Source organism: Gossypium raimondii, chromosome 11, assembly GCF_025698545.1.
Source record: "Gossypium raimondii isolate GPD5lz chromosome 11, ASM2569854v1, whole genome shotgun sequence".
In the NCBI taxonomy this organism is placed as follows: Eukaryota; Viridiplantae; Streptophyta; class Magnoliopsida; order Malvales; family Malvaceae; genus Gossypium; species Gossypium raimondii.
The window spans coordinates 30,463,611-30,488,638 of NC_068575.1; the positions used below are offsets into that span (position 1 = coordinate 30,463,611).

The 25,028-nt window shown below is 32.8% G+C and overlaps 2 protein-coding genes and 1 long non-coding RNA gene across 3 annotated transcripts; 1 reads left to right on the forward strand and 2 right to left on the reverse strand.

The window, feature by feature from the left end:
• Positions 1 to 13,793: 13,793 nt before the first annotated feature.
• Positions 13,794 to 14,835, reverse strand: LOC105801567 (uncharacterized). Its single transcript, XR_001135998.2, has 2 exons — positions 14,396 to 14,835; positions 13,794 to 14,097 (listed from the first exon to the last, which is right to left on the reverse strand). It is a non-coding gene; the product is annotated as an uncharacterized LOC105801567 (long non-coding RNA).
• Positions 14,836 to 20,250: 5,415 nt separating this feature from the next.
• On the reverse strand, positions 20,251 to 20,781 carry LOC105801121 (uncharacterized). The gene has a single exon (XM_012632452.1). The coding sequence runs from the start codon at positions 20,779 to 20,781 to the stop codon at positions 20,251 to 20,253; it is 531 nt and encodes a 176-aa protein (XP_012487906.1).
• An 855-nt stretch (positions 20,782 to 21,636) lies between these two features.
• LOC105804228 (uncharacterized) lies at positions 21,637 to 23,677 on the forward strand. The gene has a single exon (XM_012636735.2). The coding sequence runs from the start codon at positions 22,143 to 22,145 to the stop codon at positions 23,454 to 23,456; it is 1,314 nt and encodes a 437-aa protein (XP_012492189.1). The 5' UTR covers positions 21,637 to 22,142; the 3' UTR covers positions 23,457 to 23,677.
• The last annotated feature ends 1,351 nt before the right edge of the window (positions 23,678 to 25,028 follow it).

A 25,028-nucleotide genomic window follows, 5' to 3' on the forward strand; every position in this document is an offset into this window, starting at 1 on the left:
GAACCTCAAGGAGCAACTGAAGATCAAATTAATTTAAAGTTTTTCTTTTCTTGTTAGCTCACTCTGTTAGAGATTGGCTGTCTTATTTACCTCCAGGATCAGTTAATATATGAGTTGATATGTCTCGCTTGTTTCTTAACTGGTTCTTTCCAATAGCTTGAGCAGCTGAATGAAGGAGAAATATTGTCGGAATATGACAAAATGAGGCTAAGTACTTTATGACTAATAAAAGCGATACAAGAAGTTATATGCAAGTTGCCCATGACATGGCCTAACTTAACAATCACTTATTCAATATTTCTTTGAGGGGTTACTCCCCATGGAAAAAAAGATGATTGATGTTGCCAGTGGAGGGGCACTTGTTAACATGACTCTTCAAAGAGCAAGGTAATAGATTTTAACCATGGCTGCGAATTCTCAACAATTCTAACCAACTACGGAACCAATGAAACGAGTTCATGGGCTAAGTACTCCATCCTTAGAAGATAAAATTGACAAGCTCACTAATGTAGTTCAAAATTTATTTACAAGAAAAACGAACCCAGCTCGGTTGTGCAGGATTTGTTCCATGCTTGATTATCTAATAGACTTGTGTCTGATTTTACACGAGGATACAACAACATGAGTAGATGTCGTTGGGAACATCCTAGGGCCACCCCAAAGGCACTATGATCCACATTTATATACTTACAATGCAAGGTGAAGATATCACCAAATATGAGCTATGGATCGAATCTTCAGTACAACCAACTGTATCAACCAAGGCCACCTCGAACTTAACAATTTCAACCCCCAAAGACATTTCTTAAGGCCATAGTGGAGAGACTAGCTGCTAGTACCAAAAATTTCCAATAGAAGACTGAAGCGCACCTACAAGAACTAGATCAGCAAATAAGTAAGCTTGCGTTTGTGGTTAGTCGTTTGGAATCCCAAGGAATGTTGTCGTCTCAATCAAAGCCAAATCCACAACAAAATGTAAGTGCTATGACATTAAAAAGTGGAACAATTTTGGGGCCAACACCTAGCACGAGTCATGATCACGAAACTAGATGGGACTCGTGGTACCACCCTCATTCCCTAGAAGGCTCGCCCAATGTAAAAATGAGTGAGAAGAGAGAGAAATGCCAAAGACATTTCAGAAAGTTAAAACTTACCTTTGCTCGATGCAATAAACAAGTTCCACGCTATGCGAAATTCTTAAAAGAATTATACACTAGCAAAAAGAAGCTCATGGGTAATGAAATAGTAGATGTAGGAGAAAACGTCTTTACAATTTTACAAAAAAAATTCAACCTATGTGTAAGGACCAATGTATGGTTGTTATATCTTGCAAAATAGGTAATGTTGGCATTAAAAAGGCCAAGTGTGATTTAGGTAAAATTTTTGAATTGTCTCATTTGCAAACTAAACTCTTGCCTTTCGCTTTGTATGACCGAGAATTAGAGCTCAAACCATTACCAGAACATTTAAAGATTCTGATAAAGGAAAAGGTGAGCCCGAATGGAGAAGCTCAAAGACGACTCAATTCACTAATGATGGAGGACATGAAAAAGGAAATTTAGAAATTACAAGACACTAGGAGGATATACCCAGTTTTAGACAGTAACTAGGTTAGCCTAGTTCATGTAATACCTAAGAAAATCGACATGGTTGTAATTAAAAATTTAGCGGGAGAATATCGAAAATTACACATTCTAGAGCTTGAAGTAATTCGACATGATGAATATGAAAATGCTCGAATTTATAAAGACAAAACCAAGGTGTTTCATGATCAAAAGATAAAATGATTTTTAATAGGATAAAAAATGTTACTTTATGATCCCACACTAAGGATCTTTGTAGGTAAACTTCGAACCACATCATGAAAATGTTCGAATTTATAAAAACAAAACCAAGGTGTTTCATGATCAAAAGATATCTCGTAAACGATTTTTAGTAGGACAAAAAATGTTGCTTTATGATCCCACACTAAGGATCTTTGCAAGTAAACTTCGAGCCAAGTGGTTAGGTCCTTTCGTTATTACTCAATTGTTTCCTCATGGTGCAGTCAAAATTAAGGGCAAGAAATCCAGAAAATGCTTCAACGTCAATAGGCAAAGGTTGAAACTTTTTTATGAAAACTTCCAAGTGCACGTGGTGGAAGAGTTAATTCTCGAGGAGCCAAACGGATAAAATTTTCAAGTCGTCGAGCTAACGACATTAAAGAAAAGCGTTTTTGGGAGACAACCCATATTTATTTTAATTTATTTAATTTTGAATTCAATTTAATTTATGTTGAAAATAAAAAATAATAAGATTATTATTTAATAATGTGTTGTATTCTAGGAACAATGATGGAGGCAACAAGCTAAAAATGGCAAAAAAATGCTTTCAAGACATACCCATTATTGCGATTTGCTGAAACAAACACCCAGGACTACCAAATCAAACCGGTCAACCACCCTCTACCAAATTAAACATACATGGGAAGTACACTTGACCCTTCTCTTTCTTATTCTTTTAAAATTTCACATTGTGGGTAATGTGGGCTAAGTAGGGGGATTCGTAAGACATGCCATACTATTACTTGCTCTTGTTGCATGTGTTAATACTTATACTGAGATTATTCCTTAATTTGTTTTGAAATTGAACCTTCAATTCCTATACTTAGTTAATTCAAATGGTGGGGTAATTCATGAATAATTTCTTATTGCTTAATTTGATTGACAAGTGTTTTGTAGAATTGAAAATATTGTGGCTAAGTCAACATTCCATGGTAATTGTTAGCTCTTTAAACTTGTTTAATAAAAGTACTTGAGTCTTATTTAACTAATTTTATCTTCTATAAAAAAAAGTTGAAATAATAAAATATGTATACATACTCCGCTGATGACTTAGTTATGAGTGAAGATTTTAGAAATTTGACCAAAATAAGTAACCGAGATGAGGTGATTGGATTGTCATCTCATTTCGCGTCAAAAGATTCGAGTGACAAACCAAAACTTGCAAACACTCCGATAACCAAGTTGTCATGGGTAAGGAAAAGCAATCTGTTTGGAGACGTGTCAAATTTTGTAACCAGGGTGAGACGCTTTGGCTATCATCTCATTTTGCGTAAAAAGATTCGACTACGTCCCAAAACTATTAAAAAATTTGATTGAGAACGATCGCCTTAGAAGTTCAATTAAGCTTTAATTTAGTGAAGTAGTTGATTTTTTCATGACATTAGAATTTTATAAAACGCTTGTTGGTTGAACTTAGCAACTGTTTATTCATGCTTCACTTAAATTATTGTATTACGCTTGGTTGTGGAATTTGACTTGATTTTGAATTTTTTGGGAATAATTTCTAGTATGTTAATTCTCAACATGCTTGAGGACAAGCATTGGCTAAGTAGGAGGGATTTCTTTTTCAAATTTTATCAAGACATTAGAATGCTATTAAGCTTGTGATTTCTTTTTCAAATTTTATCAAGACGCAATTGGAATGTCGAAGTTCAAAAAACAAGAAAATTGGGTTAAATTAGAACAAAAAACAAGAAAATGGACCAAATTGAAAAGTTGTAGAATTGATGACTGATAAAATTATCATTTTGTCATTTCGTCAAATCTTATAATTAGAAAAATATATTATTTTTTGTTGTTTGTTAAACATATTTTTAGGAGGAAATCTTGCTTAAATTAGCTTTTGAGAGGTGTATAAAAAGCCTTATAACTGTGGCTTAGGAACACAAACTGGAGACTTGAATTCAAAGTAATTTTTCCTTTCTTATGTCTGCAGCTTGTCAAGCATTTTACAATTTCCTTTCTTTTGTTTTCCTATTATGGTGCCATTTCTATTTAAGTCCCCTCTTATTTTCACTTATCATCATTACATTAAAATTTATTCTCATAATCCAACAAAGCATGATTAATCTCATGCTCAACTAATCCCCATTTAGCTTTAGACTGGTCATCATTCCGGTCAAGAATTGTGAGAAACGAATCCACACTAAAACCTTACAACACGATATTCATTATCTCTCTAGAATATGGGATAGTCACATTTGTCCCTCAAAGTTAATCTAATTTCAGCTCAAAGTGCATGTTGGGAAAGCGAGTCGGCCATCTGTCGTATTCGAGTTCCCGTGAACAAATTGGCGTGTCCAATTGGAAATAGCTAGTTGGATACTGTTAAACTAAACCTTGTTGGGTAATATGTTTTGATATAACAAATTAAAGTGCTTTTGAATAAAAGTAAAGTTGAGTAATTTCATGAAATCAAGTTGAAATGGTTTTAATTGAATCAAGCATTTTCAAATATGTTTTAATCATTTTCAGACTAGTTAGAATTGCTCTAAGATAAAAAGTATCGATACTTTTTGTCTCAGTATCGATATTCTACATTATATCGATACCCCTCTATTAATCGATACCAAATTGACATTTTAAAATTTGTAACCTCTACTAAGTATCGATCTGGTACCGATAATTTTCATAAAAGTATCAATTAATCCCTCAGGTATCGATATTCTTGCTCCAATGGTCACTGAGATTAGCATTAATTACAAAAAAAATATCGATACCCTTTTAGTAGGTATCGATACTTGTTGCTACAAGTGAAGTTAATGACTTGGTATTTGATCCCCAACGGCTACATTCACTTCTACAACAACCACAACGGTTGGAAATCAATTAGAGGGTATACATATCATCTTCCAAAGGTTTAGCAACAACACGAGACATGTGTAAAGCATAAACATCAATCAAAACAACTTAGAACTTAATTTTTTTCATACATTTTCTTGTAAACACTTGTGAGCTTTCATTGTATTCATTTAGCTCAAGTGTTCTTTTTTGTATTTATGCTTAATTGGCAAACATCCTAATCTTGTAAGGATTATTTCTTTATTTGCTTATTTGTTTCTCTTTGAGAGAGGGTTAATTTTTAAGGTTTGGGTAGAAACCTTAAGATTTTGAGGCTTAAATCTTAAAAGAGGTTGTAAGGTTAAACTTTGTCCTCAAAGGTTGCCAAATTAGTAAATTGGAGAAAATCATTAGTTGTGGTAAGCTAAGTTAGTGGAGTAGGCAATTAGGGCCAAACTACTATAAATTATTGTGTTATTTGTTGCACAATTTTTATTTCTTCCACCACAACATCTCAAAGGCCTATTCAACTTCCTTTTTGGTGTTCTCGAGTTGATCCTTTCGAGCTAACAAATACTATCAAGGGAGATAGTGATTGAATTTAAATGACCCATGCGGTTGAGGTTATTAATTCAAGTTGGGCTCTTCTAGAAAGCAAGGTTGTCGAGATCTTAAATTGTGGATGCGTGTTACATGGTTAGATAATCGATAAGAGTTGGTTTGAAAGTTGTATCGGAACCAATTACAAAGGAAGAGTTGGTAGTTGAGGCATCCTTGATCATTATAATCACCTTATCGTTTAGAAAAAAAATTCACTTTCAAGGATCAATTCGAGTTCGGAGTGTACAAAAGCTAAGGCTAAGCATTCACATATTTGATTTACCAATTTAATTTAAATTACTTAATTTTATTTTACAATTATCATTCTTTTATTATTTCATTCGATTTTATTACTTGTTTTTTCTTTATCAACTAAAATCCCCATTTATTTACTTTTCAACTATGCATGTACAAGTCGTGGGCACGACAACTGCCTAGACTCAAGAATCTAGTCACATAAATAGGAAAATTAAGAGTCTCAATCCCTGTGGGATCGACCTTACTTCTCTATACTACAGTTTATAGAGTGTAGGTATTTATATTTGGTGATTTTAAAGCTCATCATAAATTATGATCTATGTTTGCCTCAATATTTTTTTAAGCATGTATGTTCATTTATTTTGCAGTTTTACAACCTGTGACTATGTCTGATAATAAAGTAGATTTTCTTGAATTAATTAGTGAGAACTTTAAGTTTTGGAATGAGAGCATTCTTCTCTAATTGGAGTGCTTGGATATTCATTATGCCATAGTGAAATCTGAGCCATATATTACTAAAATCAGTGCTCAAGTTAGTCTTGCTCTGTATGAAAATGGGAGCGATCTTATCGCTTGAGTATTATGTTCATAAAGAGTAAGGTTCCTGCTAATGTTCGTGGCTCAATTGAGCATTATGAGAATGTGCAAGAATTATTAATGACTATTGTAAAATAGTTCAAAACTTCTCAACAGTCATTAGTCAGCACCCCAATAATGAAGTTTACATCAATTAAACTCACTATCGTGAAAGGTGTACGTGTTCACATCAACAAGATAAGAGATTTAGTAGCTCGATTAAGAGCACTTAAGGTTGAAATGTTTGAATATTTCTTGTGCACTTTATACTGAACACTCTTCCACCTCAGTATGGGCCATTTAAGATCTCTTTAACACACGTAAAGATAAGTGGTCTGATAGCTTGTTCATTTTGCATATTTTTCGTGCTTTACTCGACTTGTTCTTGAATTAGTTCCTGATAATTGGTAAATTTTGTGTTTAAATATTGATAGGGACAAAATTCGGTTGATTTAAATCAAAGACAAGTAAAGAGGGGATTAACTTGAAGCATGAGAAATAGAAGAGGGGTCGAATCGTAAATTTGAGACATTTGAGGGGCTGTCCAGATGTTTGACCTTGTAAAAGCCAAATTTAGAAAATAAAATATGATATTATTTCATGTAATTAGTAGGTAGGTGGAACTAGCCTAATTTTAGTATATTGTTTATGTATAAATAGGTGGTATGATACACTTAAAAAAACACACATGAATTCACTTGGAATTGAATAGAATTATTTTTTTTCTCTTCCAATTTCATGCGTCATTAGCATACTGCTATTCCATTTCCATTTCCTTGTTTCTTTGCAAAACTGTTTAATTACTTTCTAAGTACATTCCCTTCCCAACTTTCACCATTTTCATTCAAATCCACTCTAAAACCAACCAAAGCATGATTAAATTCATGCTTTACTAAATTCAAATTAGCTTAAGGCCGGTATTCTTCCCGATAAAGAATCGTGAGAAATTGTATTCGCACTAAAAATCCTTCAAATCGATATTCACCATCTCTCTGGAATATCAGGATTGACAAATTTATCCCTTAAAGTTAACTCGATTTCAATTCAAAATGCGCATTGGGTTAGCGTCGTTTTGGTGTACAGTTGGGAAGATGAGTCGACTATGATGTATTTAGATTTTCATGAACAAGTGAAGGGAGATAGTGCTCAGATTTAAATGTCTCGCACGATTGAGGTCATTAATCTAAGTTGGGTTCTTCAAAACGCAAGGCTGTCGGTGTCTTGAATTGCGAACGTGTGTATCGCGATTAAACAATCGATAAGAGCTGGTTCGCAGGGCATACCGGGATCAACTTTGAGAGGAAGGATTGGTGGTTAGGATGCTCTTAGCCATTATAACCAACTTATTGTTTGGAGGAGAAAACTTATTTTCGAGGATTGATTCAAAAATTGGAATCCACCGAGTCTAGGACTAAGGCTTTATATCTCTGTTTACAAATTCAAATTTAATTCCCAATTTAATTTTATTTTCGATTTATTCAATTTTTTATTTTTTTCCATTTCATTTATTTAATTTCTAGTCATTTTGAAACTTCCCTAATTTATTTATTTTTCAGCACGTTGTTTGGAGTCGTGGGCATATCTATTGCCATAATTATCAGCACGATAAAAATTCAGTTCACAAGAAAAACATGAAAGTTGATCATAATCACCAATCTCTGTGGAATCGACCCTATTACTCTTTACTACTGCTTAGAGTTATTTTATTGTAGGAATTATTTTTATTTGGTGGTTCCGACGCCCATCATGGTCTATCGATCAACTTTTGACCATGTCTGATTAGTAAGAGGGTAGACTCATATTGCAGATGGGAAATAGTACAGTGTCGGTTACTCAAGGAAAGAAGACTGTCCAAGCCAAGCAAAAGGGGAAGGCTAAAATGTAACCCCAAGGTGACATAAAGAAACAGTCCAAGTGTTTCTTTTGTAAAAAGAAGGGACACTTAAAGAAGGATTGTGTCAAGTTTAAAAGTTGGCTTGAAAAAAAAGGTAAATCAATCTCACTTGTTTGCTTTGAGTCCAATATGGTTGGTGTTAGTTATAACACATGGTGGATTGATTATGGTTCTACAATCCATATATCAAATTTCTTACAGTGATTAAGTAACCAGTAGGAGCTGAGCGACACCTCTATTCAGGAAAGAAGATGGAGTTGCATGTGGAAGTAATTAGAACATGTGAATTAGTGCTTAAGAGTGGCTTTGTTTTAATTTTAGAAAATACTTTTTATATTCCCAATTTTTCTAGAAATTTAGTTTTTATTTGAAGACTTGCACCATTTGGGTATTGTTTTAGTTTTTCAAACACTAGTTTCAGTTTATTTTATAAATTTGAACTTGCTAGAAATGGTGTTTTATCTTATGGTCTTTATTCTCTTAATTTGTAAAATAATGTCACTCATAATGTTATGCACGTTCAAACCGGTACAAAACATTTGTTATAAAAGAATATTTCTCTATTTTATGGCATCGAGTACATAGTACTTTAGATTTTACTGATTTCAATACTTGTATAGATTGCATTAAAGGCAAGGAAACTAACAAGTCAAAGAAAAGTGCCAAGAGGAGTTCAACCATATTGGAAACCATCCATTCTGATATATGTTGCCTAGATATAGATGTGAAGGTCAGAAATACTTCATCACTCTTATAGACGATTAGTCATGATGCATGTATCTCTACATGCTTCATCACAAGAGCGAAGCATTAGAAGCCTTTAAAGTTTTCAAGGTTGAAGTTGAGAAACAATGCGATAAGCTAATCAATATTGTGAGAACCGATAGAGGTGGTGAGTATCATGGTAGATACACTGAGGATGGATGAGCACCTGGTTCATTTACGAGGTTTCTTCAAGATAATGATATAATTGGCCAATACACCATGCTAGGCTCACCTGATCAGAATGGTGTTGCGGAAAGAAGAAACCAAACTTTAATAGACATGGTGCAAAGTATGCTTAGTATCTCTAAGCTGGCTAAGTCCTTATGGGTTGAAGCTCTCAATATGGCTGTATATATATTAAACTAAGTTCCAACCAAGGCTATCCTAAAGACACTTTTTTTAGTTGTTTAAAAGTTGAAAACCAAGTTTGCGACATATACGCGTATGGGGATGCCCGTCTGAAGTAAGAGTTTATAATCCATAAGAAAAGAAATTGGACCCAATGACCATTAATGGGTATTTCATTGGATATGCCGAAAGGTCCAAAGGATACATATTCTATTTTCCATCTGATAGCACTAGAATTGTGGAATCGAGAAATGCAAAATTTCTTAAGAATGACTCAATCAATGAGAGCGATCTGTCTTGGGACACGATTCCCGTAGGTCAACCTTCTACTTCAGGTGAGAGATTGATTATCATACATAACAACCCTCAAGCTCAACTAGGTGTTGAACAACCAATTAATGTGCAGAAAACACTCCAATAGATCAAGTTGTTTAAGAAAATCTAAAAATTATTGAATAACCAATTGAACAACATGATCCGCAAGGAATTGTTAGTTCAACATTGAGGAGATCTACTAAAGAAAAGAAATCAACAATTTCTAGTGACTATATTGTGACTATATTGTGTATCTGTAAGAGTTTGACTATAATATTGGAGCTGAGAATGATTCTGAGTCATTTTCACAAGCCATGAGTTACAGAGAGTCATTGTGGTACAATGCTATGAAAGAAGAGATTAATTCCATGAAAAGTAACAATGTTTGATATCTTGTGTCGTTACCTGAAGGCGTAAAAGCCATTAGATGTAAATGGGTCTTCAAACAAAAAAACGCAATGGGAAACATAGAAAGATATAAAGCTAGACTCGCTGCGAAAGAATTCATTCAACGAGAAGGAATCGATTATACTAAGACTTTCAGTCTTGTATCTAAGAAAGATTTCTTACGCATTGTGTTAACATTGCTAGCTTATTTTGATATTGAGTTACAACAAATGGATGTGAAAACCACATTTCTCAATGGTGACCTAAATGAAAAGGTATACATGAAACAACATAAAGGATTCTCCTCTAGCGATGGTGAACACTTGGTATGCAAGCTAAAGAAGTCCATATATGGATTGAAACAAGCCTCCCTACAATGGTATTTAAAATTCCATGAAGTTATCTCTTCGTTTTGTTTTGTTGAGAATATTATGGATAAATGCATATGCCAAAATGTCAGGGGAGTAAAATTTGTTTCCTTACTCTACATGTGGACGACATTTTACTTGCAACAAATGACAAGGGTATGCTGCATGAGATGAAACAATTTCTTTCTAAAAATTTTGATTTGAAAGATATGGGTAATGCGTCTTATGCCATTGGCAGTAAGATTCACCGTGATAGGCATTGTAGTATCTTAGGTCTATATCAGGAAACCTATATCAACAAAGTTTTAGAAAGATTCCGAATGAAGGATTGTTCATTGAGTGTTGCTCATATTGTGAAAGGTGTTAAGTTCAATTTGAACCAGTGCCCAAAGAACAAATTTGAAAGGGAGCAAATGAAAAACATCTCTATGCTTTTGTTGTTGGAAGCCTGATGTATGCTCAAGTTTGCACAAGACATGACATTGCATTTGTAGTTAGAATATTGGGAAGATATCAGAGTAATCTAGGTATTGACCATTGGAGAGCTGCAAAGAAATTTTTGAGATATCTTAAAGGTACAAAGGACTACATGCTTACGTACAAACAATCAGACAATTTGGATGTGATTGGCTCCTTCAATTTAGACTTTGCTAGTTGTGTTGATTCACATAAATCAACATCAGATTACATATTTATGTTTGCTGGCGAAGCGTTAAGCAATCTTTAACTGCTACTTCCACTATGGAGGTTGAGTTCATTTCATGTTTTAAGTCTACCTTACATGGAGTATGGTTGAAGAGTTTCATTTTTGGGCTTAAACTTGTGGATTCAATTTCTAAGTCATTAATGATATATTGTGACAATTCAGTTGGTGCCTTTATGGCTAAGAACAACAAAAGTGAAAGTCGAAGTAAACATATCAACATTAAGTATTTAGTCATAAGGGAACATGTTAAAGAAAAGAAAGTGGTCATTGAACACATTAACGCTGAGCAGATGTTAGTTGATCCTTTGGCTAAAGGCATGCCACCATACAAATTTAAGGATCATGTTGTCACTATGTGACTTGTTCCCATATTGTAAAATTTTGTTATAAGAACAATTATAAAGAAGCTTTGTCAAGTTTGATATTTCTCATATTTTGTGTGCACATTAATTTTATTATTTCGAGAAATATCACTAAAGTTTGGACCTGGAATAAACATTGGGTTTATTAGTTAAGAAATTTGGGCTAAAGCGTTGAGACATGACATATTATGATACATGGAATATACTACTGAAATTCTAAGAGAAAATATTGTCATGATTCATGCATTATATTTTGACTCCAAGTATTCATGGGCAATACGAATCACCACTATATACATCCCCAAGCATAATGTCCTTAAACACCAAAAATAAAAATAAAAAAACAATTCCATCTAGTGAGGTTTTTGAGTGCTTAGAAGACTTTGGCGATTTTAGTGTTTTCGTATAGCTAAATTCGATGTCCTCATCGGTTGTTTGACGCACTCAACAGTTGTGTTACAACGTCTGGATTTTGACATTTGATTCAGGCAATGACCAAAGATATTTATGTTTGATATTTTTCACTGCACTTTAACATGTAAACCGTAATTTATGCTTACATAAACAACATACATTTTTCCTATCACTAAATCCTACTTATCTAACCAATTTAAACATGAGAAATTTCTAATTTAATTTATATTAGTAATACAAGTCTTACTTCCTCTTCTTTATTTATACAATTTAATTAATGTTTCTATTTAATTTTACTCAAAAAATTGTTTCTATTTAATTATTTTTCTTTAAGAAACTAGTCTATACTAATATAATTTCCTTAAAATAATAATTTTATATTATTAATATAAGAAAATACAACAGGTCATGGTTGAACAAGAAAACCAACCAACAATTTTTCAACTACTACTCAAGTTACCTTTTCTTTCTCTTTTACCCCCAAAAATGTTATCCAAAAATCATTAATATTGGTCTTCCTTACTACTCACCTTACTATTTCATTTACAAAATTACTTATTCATCTTTCATAATTAAAAAAAAACCTCAAACTATAATTTTATATTTATATCTATATGTTATTATTTAAGAATTTAATTCAGTTGGTGTTACTTATCAACTAATTTTTAACTTAAATTATTAAAATCATTATTTTTATACAAGAATAAACATTATTTTGAGGGTATTTTATATTGACTTAATATAACATTTGGTACATGAACTTGACGTTTTTTTCTAGTTCGGTACCTAAATTTTTTTGGTCCAAATTGATACTCAAACTTAACTCTTTTTCTTAAGTTGGTACTTAATCTTTTTGGAGGTTCAATTTGGTACCTGAACTTAACTCTTTTTCCTAATTTGGTACCTAATCTTTTTATTGTTCAATTTGGTACTTGTCAAATGCTTTACAAATTACTCCAATATACTAAAAAGTTTTTTCTGAGGTAGCAAAAATAATCAATTTATGACCGACATGTTTATGACCGACATGTGACAAATAGAGCTGTACATGGGTCGAGCCCTAACAAAATTTTAGGCCTGATCTGAAAATGGGTTAAACTTTTGCCCAAGCCTGACCCGGATAAAAATGTTAAAACACGTGTGAGCATAAAATGGGCGAGCCTAAAATGGGTTTGGGTTAATCTTTTGCAAATAATGTTAAGATGACTATATAAAATTTTCAATAAATAAAAAATGTTAAAATAAAATATTATAAGTATTTTTAAAAATAAAAAAATAATATGGGTGAGCCTAGAATGGGTCTGGGTTAATTTTTTGCAAATAATGCTAAGATGACTATATAAAATTTTCAATAAATAAAAAAATAAAAAAATGCTAAAATAAAATATTATAAATATTTTTAAAAATAAAAAAATAATATGGGCGAGCCTAAAATGGGTTTGGGTTAATCTTTTGTAAAAATGGACAGGCTTAGGCAAAATTTTAGGTTTATATTTTGGGTTGGACCGAGCTTGAACAAACATAAAATATATTAATCTTGTAAGAAAATATAATATCGTATGTAGTATTAATATGTCAGTTACAATGATAATGCAATACAATGCAGTAGCAGTAACACAACAAAATACCTGTAATTGGGCAGAGTTGAAAATTAGAAGATGAGTTTTGTTAAGGCCTTAATGAATAGTTTCCTTAAGACAAATTTGACCTCTCCTCGATGCTTTGAGTAACGTGGACGTCTGTCTCCCAAGATACAACAACAAACGATCATAGTAGTAGCACGACAACAGTGATCAATCGAACGCAATCTTGTTTTTCTCTATCACCAAGAGAAATGAATTTAGAAGGAATTTTTTATATTGATGGTTTTTGATGATATGTTTTTTAAATCTCCTAACTTGGCTTTATATAGAGGGGAGGAAATGAATCAAGAGATTTAGACCGATTCATGAAGAATTTTGTTGAAAAATTAATAGATATAAGTGAATAGAGGCAATGAATGAAAAAAAATGTAATATTAAACCAAGAGATACAACTGTTCAAAAGATACAACTGTATGAAAAAATGCAACATTAAACCAAGAGATACAATTGTTTAATTTGAGCATCAATTTATCATTCATCACGCAACAATTATTTTCCAACAATCTCCCACATGAATGAAATTGATGGATCAATGAGACTCAAAGAGGTGATAGATTCTATAATTAGCCCAATTTGCCTGAGCCCGATTGAAATAATAAATTAAAAACCAAATAAAAAACAACATAAAATAAGTCCAAATTATTAAAAGTCCAATAACAGTCCAATTTTTTATTACAAATCCAATAAAATAGCAGGCCTAAAATACTACCTAAAATACTAAGCCTAAAACCCAAATTAGCCCAAAACTTTAAAAAAAAAAAAAACCCTAGAACCTTCAGCTGCTGCTCCCCCCACACGCGCGCCTCTAGCCCCTTCCACGTCACCCCACGAACGGCTCCCACGTACGGTGGTTTCACCTAAAAACAGAAACAATAGCATAGCAACAACAACAAATAGCAGAATAACAGAAATAATTTTTATTTATTTTTATTTATTGTTTCGGCTATATAAGGCCGATTGCAAATTTGTAAAAGGGGATACAAAAAAAAAACTTCCAGAAAGAAATCTAAGAAGAAAAAAAATAGAATTTTCTAAAGGTGATTTGATATTTTTTTCTCTTTTCGTTGCTTTTCTTTTCTGTTCTTGAATCATCCATTTTGTTTGCTCAATGTGTGTAAAAAAGAAAATGAAACAGTTAAAAGGCGAGTAAACTACCTGGTGTTGTTGAATCCTTGCCCACTCCGTCACAATCGGAGTTCTGGCGAGGATCGAAGGGCCTTGGAATGGCTAGGATTCCGAACAGTTAATGGCTAGGGTTTTGCCATTCTGTTTTTAAAGTGGCTAACACATTTTAATCTTGTTTTTTTAGTTTTATAGTGACTGAGCAACAACACCGTTTGAGGCCTGTTTCAATGGCTTCAAAAAAGTATCTTGTTGGCTATACCCGAGGACCTGACCCTGATGCGGCTAGATCTGCGCGTTTTGGTCTTGGTAGGGATATTTGTGCCACTAGTCCCTCTGTTTTAGTTCACATTTCTAATTCCATTTTTCTCTTTTTTAAAAATTTACCCAGTTTGTTTTGAATTTTTTTCATTCTGATCCGTTTAAACGTAGAGTTTAGGAAGCTTGGGATAATTGTTGTATTGATCCCTCGCATTTCAGCGCATTCATTATAATCTTTTATTTATGCTTTATTTTTTTTTTTCATTTTTTAAAAATTCTGCTTCATAGTTTATGTTATCTTGCAAATTAATACTTATTTTTTTTAAGCTTCATCATTTACGTTATTTATTTTGAATTTATCACACTTTATTTATTTATTTATTTTATTAAAAATCATCATCAATTGTGTATATTTATCGTAAAACTATTTTATTTATTTCAAATTAAAGATCTCATTCGTATTAAATTGTTTATTTATAAATATTTATATATTATTGGCTTTAATTGTGGCTTTGCATTAAATTTCATTTATATATTATTTATTTTAAATTGTAAATATATTGCTCGTTTTCAAAGACTATTAGCATACATTTTTTATCTTTTTATGTTATATTTTATATTAACACATATATAAGTTAGTCATGTATATGTAATTTTAAATGATTTTATAAATGATTTATTTAAATTTGTTCCATATAGCATTTATTTTAAACTTTCTCCTATATCCTTTGTTTGGGATTGTATTTATTATTTTAGATTTTCCCATTACTCATTTCATTTTAGTATTAATGTGAGTATTAAAGATAACATATTGTATGATTATTGCTATTATGTATGTTGTATTTCCTAATTTGTATTTATTGGTTATTTGTTGATCGTTAGTGTACATTTCGTTTTTGATTACCACTTTACATTGTATATTATTATTCCATCACGCTTTATTCGCTCAAAAAAGTTACATTTAATATCATTTAAATTTTCAAAACATTTTATTCCAAAAGCTTTCGAGATAACGCAATATTCGGTATTTGGGATCTTCGAGAAGATTGAGCCCTAACTTATTGGATTCCAATTTTCCTCGTTGAATCTAAGTAATCGAGTATCTTTTTTTTGATCAAAACATAAATAAAAAGCTCATTCTCAGGAATTCGATACGTTGTGTCGTAACTCATTGGATATGACATGTTGTTTTCTTGAGACTAGAATTTTTTTTAAAAAGATAATATTCTATGTTTGGAATTTTGAGAAATTGTACCCTAACTTACTAGGCTTCGATTTTTCATCTGACTTAAACAATTGAATATCTTTTTTAAACTTCATTGCATGAGTTTAAAAAAATCAAAAGACAAGCTCATTTTTGAGGATGAGAAACATCATATCCTAATTTATTGGGTGTGACATTTTATCTCTCCGAAATAAGAGGATCTTAGCATATAATTTGATTTGTACAAGTGTCATTTTAAATAAAACAATCGTATTTTAAAATCTTTGTAAATTTTCGATATTAGGACACTAATTAATCAACAAGGTACCAATTTTGGGCGTATCGAGGGTGCTAATCCTTCCTCGTGCGTAATCGACTCCCGAACCCGTTTTCTGGATTTTATAGACCAAAAATTATCGTTTTAGTAAATTTAAAATTTTATTAAAATGATTAAATTATGAGGTGATCCGATCACACCTAAATAAAAAGGATTGGTGGCGACTCCGTTTTCGTTTTTCAAAATCTAAGTCGACCCATTTTACAAAAAAGTGGTTTCGACATATTCTACGTTCGAGATATTTGCATAGGATTAGTAGCATCAACCCTTGAACATTTCCTTGTGAAAGTATATTTACTTTACTAGCTGACCAGTAGACGTGATGTCCTTGAATTGCTTTGTCATTTGTGTAAATGATGATATTCCTCATGCAAATACCTCCCTGGCAAGATTTTTTGGTTCTCATGGGTATGTTCATATGGCCGTGAACATCCTTCTGGTTCTACAAGAGCTTAGAGAACTATGCCCTAATAGTCTCCTTCAAGCGGCCCCACTTCACTCTCACATAGGTGACTTATGTTGTTCGTTTCACCAAAACATACAATGGTCATTAAAAGCATTGCTTAAGCTTTTCCACATTCTAATCACTATTTTCATCATAGGAATGGACTCGGGATAAGAACCCCCACAGTGACCTCACAAGGTCTATGCAAGTAGCTTGTCCCATTGAACCTAGATCTTGGGATCTCCAGTCAACTAGGTTGGGTTTTCCTTCACATAGCTCCTTAAATATTCATGGACTTTAGTTACATTCCTTTAAGTGTTTTTTCAACTTGATCTCGATTTAACCCTTTGGTTAGTGAATCCGTAGTGTTATCTTTTGATCTTACAAAATCAATAGAGATAACTTCAATTGAGATCAATTGTCTAACGATATTGTGTCGACGACGCATGTGTCTTGACTTACCATTATACATTACATTCTATGTTCTACCAATTGTTGCTTGGTTATCACAATATATGCATATTATGGGCACAGGCTTTGGCCATTCAGGAATATCTTCTAAAATGTTTCATAGCCATTCTACCTTTTCTCCAAACTTTTCTAGAGCTTAAAACTCAGATTCCATTGTGGATCTAGTTATAATCATTTGCCTTGAGGATTTTCATGACACAGTTCATCCTCTTAATGTGAAAATATAATCTATTGTGCCTTTGGGATCTTGAATATCATATATCCAACTGGTACCAAAGAATCCTTCTAACACAGTAGGATTTTAGAATAATGTAATCCATAGTTCTAAGTATATCTGAGATATCTCAGTACCCTCACAATCGCTTTTCAGTGGTTCTCCCCTAGATTGCTTGTGAATCTGCTTATAGTGAAAGCAATATCAAGTCTAGTGCAACTTGTAAGGTACATTAAACTGCCTATGACTCTTGCACATTCCACTTGGTCAACACATTCACCTTTGTTTTTGGACAGATGTTGACTTATATCTATCGAAGTTCTTGCTACACCAAAATCATCCTTGCCAACTTTCTCAAGAATCTTGTCTACGTAGTGTGATTGAGTCAATATGAGACCTTCAGATGACCTTTTGATTTGGATGCTCAAAATCACATCAGCAAGTCTTATATCTTTCATGTCAAATCTTGAATTTAACAAGTTTTTGGTACATTTTACCATTTCATTGTTACTTCCAACAATAAGTATGTCATCAACATATAAACATAGAATTACATATTCCATCCACAGTGGTTTTGGCATACACACATTTGTCACACTTATTAATTTGAAATCCATTTGATATCATGACACTGTCAAACTTTTCATGCCACTACTTTGGTGCTTGCTTAAGTCTATACAAAGACGTTACCAATCTAAAGACTTTTATTTCTTGCCCTGGAGCTCATGACCCTAAGGTTGTTCCATGTAAATCTCCTCATCAAGATCTCAATTTAGAAAAGCTGTATTAACATCCATTTGATGAACTTCTAGATTCCGCAAAGCAACAATAGCAAGTATCATTCTTATAGAAGTTATTCTTGATACAGGAGAAAATGTATCAAATTAATCAATGTCTTCCTTTTGTCTATAACCTTTTATAACCAATCTGGCCTTGTACTTATCAACTGTTCCATCTACTTTCATTTTTGTTTGAAAATCAATTTAGAATTTAGTGGTTTAATTCCTTGAGGTAGATCCACTAATTTTCATGTATGATTTTTCATGATGGAATCAATTTCACTCTTGATAACATCTTTTCAAAAAATGTTTTCAAATGAGCATATAGCTTCACTATAAGCTTGATGTTCAGTCTCTAGCACATATGTTAGAAAATCTGATCCAAAGGACTTTTCCACCCTTGCCCTTTTACTTCTTCTTGGCTCTGCCTCGACTTCAACTTCTTGTTGAAAGTCTTGACTATCAATAGTCTCTGAAGTTCATTTTGTTGAACCTGACCCAACTTTCCTTGTTTTCCAAGGGAATATATTTTCAAAGAATGAGGTATTTTTAGATTCCAATATCGTATTCTTGTGAATTTCAGGATTCTTTTATTCATGTATAAGAAATTGATATGTACTGCTGTGGCGTGCATAACCAATGAAAATACAATCTACCATTTTAAGAGTTATTTTCATTTGCTTCGGTAAAGGAACCATTACCGTTACAAGACATCCTCACACTTTCAAATAGTTGTAGGAAGGTTTTCTACCCTTCCATAACTCATATAGTGTCTTGCTATTTTTCTTGTGGGGCACCTTATTTAAAAGGTAATTTGCTGATAAAATAGTTTGCCCCCACTTGTTTTGTGACAACTCATAACTTCCTAACAATGCGTTCATCATTTCCTTTAGGGTTCGATTTTTACGCTCTGCTACCCCATTGGATTGAGGAGAGTATGGTGGTGTCACTTCATGAATAATACCATGTTGTGCACAAAATTTACCAAATGGTTCAACATATTCACCACCACAGTCACTTATCACCCTCTTAATTCTTTAATTAAATTGGGTTTCAACTTCTTGCTTATAGAAAACAAATTTCTCTATAGTTTCATATTTGCTTTTAAGCAAATTACATATCAATATTTATGCTATCATTAATGAAGGTAACAAAATATTTATTCTCTTATCTAGTTTGAATAAACTTTAAGTCACAAATATCACTATGTATTAGATCAAGTGATTCAATATTTCTTTCAACAGATTAAAATAAAGACCTTGTTAGTTTTGCCTCAACACATGTTTCACATTTATGATTATAATTAATGTGAAATGAAAGAATGTGATATAAGTTAATTAATTTATGTAAAATATTAGGATTAACATGTCCAAATCAACCAAGCCATAAATCAAATGACTTAAGCATATAAACAAAAGAAGAAGCATCATTCTTATTCATAGTATTAGTTTTTACAAATATAGCATTGAGTTTCCACATATCATTTAATACATATCCCGTTCCCACAAATGTTCCCCCTTTTGACAAAACTAACTTCTGGGATTCAAATATCATCCTAAAGTCATGCATACTTAGGAGGGTTCTAGAGACAAGTTTCTTGCGTATGTCAAATACACACAACACATTTTGAAGTTTCAACTTTTTTCCAGAAGTCAACTTCAAAATCATAGTACCTTTCCCATTGATCTTGGAAGTTGCAGCGTTGCTCATATAGAGTTTCTCCCCTTTCTCACAAGGAACCAACTCAACAAATGAGTCATTGTCACAAAAAATATGACGTGTGGCATCAGTATCAAGCCACCATTCTCTTGGATTTGAATCAACCAAGTTGACTTCAGAAACCACAACGTAAAAGTTAATATTAGATACTTCCTTAGAAATATTTTCTACAGCATTGGCCTCGTTTATTTTGACTCTTTTTGGAAGCCTATAATTGGATGACTTGTGTCCCATCTTATTGCAATTAAAGCATTTTCCTTGGAATATTGGCTTCTTGAAGACACTGCCTTTTGGTCCTAGTTTAGACCTAGTCTGAGAATATTTTCTTTTCCTGGAGTCCTTTTTGACTTCCACTACGTTTGCCTTGGCAAAGTTAGGATTGGTTGCTTTGTTTAGCCTTTTAGTCGCACCACAATTGTCTTCTTCAATTCGAAGTCTGACAATCAGATCTTCCACTGTCATTTTTTTCTCTTATGCTTAAGATAGTTCTTGAAGTCATTCCAAGCAGGGGGAAGTTTTTCAATAATGGTTACCACCTGAAAGGATTCACTTATATCCATCCCTTCTATGAGAATACCATGAATGATCAGTTGGAATTTTTGCACCTGATTTACAATAACTTTAGAATCAACCATTACAAAGTTTAAGAACTTGGCAACTAAGAATTTCTTAGCATCAGCATCTTCAATTTTGTATTTATGGTTCAACGATTCCCATAATTCCTTAGTCGTTTTCTTGATATTGTATACTTCATAAAGTTCATTAGATAAACTATTCAAAATGTAGTTACGGCATAAGAAATTAAAGTTGTTCCATGCTTCGACAATGTTGAAGGCAATAATAGCATCTTCCTCATCATTTTTAAAAATAGGAGGATCATCCTTCAGAAGTTTTACCATATTCAACATGGTCAAATAGAACAACATTTTCTGTTGCCATGTTTTAAAATTCTCTCCAGTGAATTTAGCAGGCTTTTCATTGTGACTCATAGTCACAAGTAACGTTTGGCTCGCAAATCGCCTTAGCCTTTGAATTGGATGAGTTGTTTGACGTATGAGACATTTTTCTATAATCAGAATGAAGAACCAGAATCTGTAAATAAATTAAAATCCGAAACAAAAGTATAAACCAATCTTAAATTAGTTACGATATGCCTTAGATTAAAACTACAACAAATAATTTGTCTTAAGATTGTAAGAAAATATAATATCGTATGTAGTATTAAAATGTCAATAACAATGATAATGCAATACAATGCACTAGGAATAACACAACATTAATGTTTTCCATCAATTTTACATAAATTTGATTGGTATAATAACATGTTTAGCTCTCATAATTTACATATTTTATCAATTTAGTAATGATTTAACAAATTTAGTGATGATATTTTTGTAAATGTATAACTGTTGAAGCTAAATTTATTAAATTTTTAAAATCAATACTAAATTTATTATTTGAGAGAAAGTGGAGAGTTTTTACCCCTTATGAATTATATATTTCATTATTTACAGCATGCATTTATCACACATTTTTATTTCCTTTTTATGGGTTTTGAGAAGGAATGGCGGTGATTGTTGTCATATTTTTCTTTTATACAATTCACTCAACAACCATCTTCCCAAAATTGTTTGCTTGCCCACCTCATTATTCCCCAACAAAATGAAAATTAATTTTTAAACATATTAAAATGCATATATTAAAATTTCAAAGAGATATTCTTTAATAGTAACCATATATTATATTCATTTGTAGTAGTATATATCTTTTTTTTCTCCTTTTCACACTGTAAGGATCAAAAACCGCAAGTATGTTGTCCTCGGAACCCAATTACCTTTCATCACTCACACATGGGTGCCCCACCCACCCCCTCATCTTTTTTAGAAAGAAAAAGGCTTAGAGAACCAAACGTCTTTCAAGTTTCACCCCCCAAAATAGTTGTCTTTAACCCTTACAAGGGAAAATGATTTTAAGCCCTTTGTTCAAAACAAAGTTTACTTTCATTTAACCTCTGTTGGGCAACCACTTAGTTTGATTTGTGATCCCTGACCTTGTTAATTCCTTGCTTGACGGCATACCCTTTTGTTCATACACAAAGTAAAAGCAAACTATACTGTGTTCCTTGCAGATCAGAGCTTAAAGACAACATGGGTACTTTCTGATTGCTCCTCCTTCCAGAAGATCTTCCTCTTTTTCTTCCTTTTTCCATTTCTTTCTCTCTCCCTTTTGTATTACCTCATGCTTTGTTTTGTAGCTTCCATTCTTAAATGAGTCTTCGAGTAATAGTAACGTAAGAAAACAATCTCCGTCTCCTTTTAAGTCCTTTTCTTTTTTCTTTCTTTTTTGCTGTATGGATTCTGGTAATAGTGGTAGTATGCAATCTTCGAGTGGTGATAGTGAAGAGTATGATTCACACAGTGAGTCAATCTCAGCTCTTTTGGACAATAACGCATCGAGTCATATTGGTCATGGTGACTTGGTTAACCAACCACCGCAGCTGCCGTCTCCACCTCCGCAACGCCAGCAATACCAGAACCACTCTTCATCGGCTATGTTTGACCCTTTATCAAACTACTTTGATCAAAGATCACAGCATCTTACAACAAACCCAAATCCTCTTGGAAATCTTGATGCTGTTTGGTCCAAAAATCTAAGATCTGAGTCCGGTAGCCCTGGTGTTGGTGGGTTCGTAGCTTCATCATCTCCAACACAACAACAGTTGACCAACACCAACCAACAAGCGCAAAGCAGAGCCACTTTTCCTTCTGTGCAAATCCCTCAAGGACCCGACAGTGATACAAGAAGTTCAGTCTCAGGCGTGAGGGCGCGGAACACTAAGAAGAGATCAAGAGCTTCAAGGCGTGCACCAACAACTGTTTTGACCACAGACACCACTAATTTCCGAGCCATGGTTCAGGAATTCACTGGGATCCCTGCAGCACCCTTTACGTCCTCAGCTTTCCCGAGAACTAGGCTTGATATATTTGGTGGTACACCCTCCTCCACTCTAAGATCTCTTCATTTACACCCTTCAACTTCGCATTATCTGTTAAGACCATTTGCCCCCCAAATCCAGTCTCCCTCGTTTGTTTCCTCTTCTGTAGCTTCTACTCCTATTACCAATATCACTTCTGCTTCCGCTACTAACGACAGCACTACTACTAGTTCAACCCCCATTAACTACCAACTACCATCAGAGTTAGGCCTTTTAAAACAGCCTCAAAATCTCCTCAACATCAACATGCAAAACCCAATTCTTAACTTCCAACCTCTCCTTCGAGACCCTAAAAAATACCCACTTCCCAATTCAACCATTCAAGGGTGCTTAGATATTCCATCAAATGGCACTCCTCTCAAAATGGGTGTTTTAGAAGATGAGTTTGGGTTGAGCCAGGGTCACGTTAATACCGACCTCTGTGGGGTCCAAAACATGGTATCATCAGAAGGGGCATTGCCAAGAAATGAAAGAAGAGGATTCCAAGAACATGATCAAAGTCTTCCACGGTCCATCAATGGAAGCTACAACAGTAACTCCCACAGAGTCTCGAATGGGAAAGAGGAGAGCTTGTCTTCTTCGGATTTTAATGGCGATAAAGGGGCAGAAGAAAATGTGGCTACAAGAAGTGAAGGTATGGTGGAATCATGGATATGCTCTTCAGATTAGGAGTATCTATATATTACTAAAAAATATTGAAGGAGATGATGCATGAGAGAGATGGAATCTTTCTTGTTCTCTCCCATATTAACCATGACTTGAACATAATTGATAACAGTAGTCCCCCCGTTTAAACCCAGTCCTTTTTATTTACAAGTATTTATCAAAAAAATATTATATATATGTAAATGGTTCTGCTTTTGTTTTAATTTCGAATTTTAAATTTCTTATCTGGTTTTGACTATTGTAAGAATCATAATGTGAAATGAAAATGGGACATTGAAAAAGAAACCATGAAAATCTGTGCTCTTTTATCGTACTGTACATTTCTTTCTGCTGTGTGAATTTTTAGTTTTATGTTATGTGCAACAAAGAAGAAAAACGAAACGACAGGAATAATTTATTGTAAGAAATAGCAAACTGCCCGGAGTTTTGTCCTTTTTTTTTTTTTAAGTATGTCCAGTTTCTTTTTGCATCATTATATTATCTTACCCTGAATATTTATATAAAGAAAATGTAGAAGAAGATGAAAAGAAATATAAATGTTATAAAAATGATGCGGAGGAGTGATGGGTGGCGAGATTTGGGGTATCGTAAGCCGCCGCAATCTCACTTTTAAATACATTTCAAATATTCTTTTCGCTAGTGTGAGTTTGTGCTTCAATATATAAATATTTCTTTTTTGAAACAATTTCATCATTCATTACTTTTTGGTTTTTAATTTATAATAACGTGGATGGATTCCCTGTATGTTTTTTTAAATATTTTATTCTATTTTTATAAAGCATTTACCAATACCATATTGTTTATAAGTTTTCTCTAAATTTATATATAAAAGTAAAGCAAAGTCTATATCTGAGGCATTGCCTTATTTCGCACGTAAAATCATGGTTGTAAGTTCACAAAACAAACTTTTTATTGGTATTGGTGAGACACAACCATGATTTTTTCTCCTCTTTTGTCTTTTGCTATTGACATGATCCAATCACAGCCAATCGGATATCTATAAATTTCATATTTTAATTCACCTTTAAACACATAATTCTAAAGGATTCCAACATATAATCTTTGAAAATTAAAATTATGCTTTCTAAAGTTAATCCTCAACTTATACAAACTAATAAACAACGTATAAATATCAATAAAATAATTTTTAAATTATTAATTGAGTCATAACTCGATTCATATGTGCATTATTACCAATATAAGAGGACGAGGGTTCGAATGCATTAGTTCACATTATCCTTCTATTTATGGGTTGGGGAGAGGTTATGGGTAGTTTTAGGCATTGTATCAAAAAGAACAAATATAATTAGAACCTATAATGAGATTATTAAAAAATTAAAATTAAATATAATAATTATCAGAAAAATATATCTTTTAAATATCATAAAAATTATTTTAAAAATTATCAGAAAATATATATCTCAGTTAACATATTATGCTCTTAAATATCATGTAGCTTCTCTTAAATATTTTCTTTTCTATTCATAAACCTAATTGAATAATAAAATGAAATTATCAAAATTTCTAAATTTGTGATTTTCCCATTTATTATTTGATCAATTCAATCGATTAATT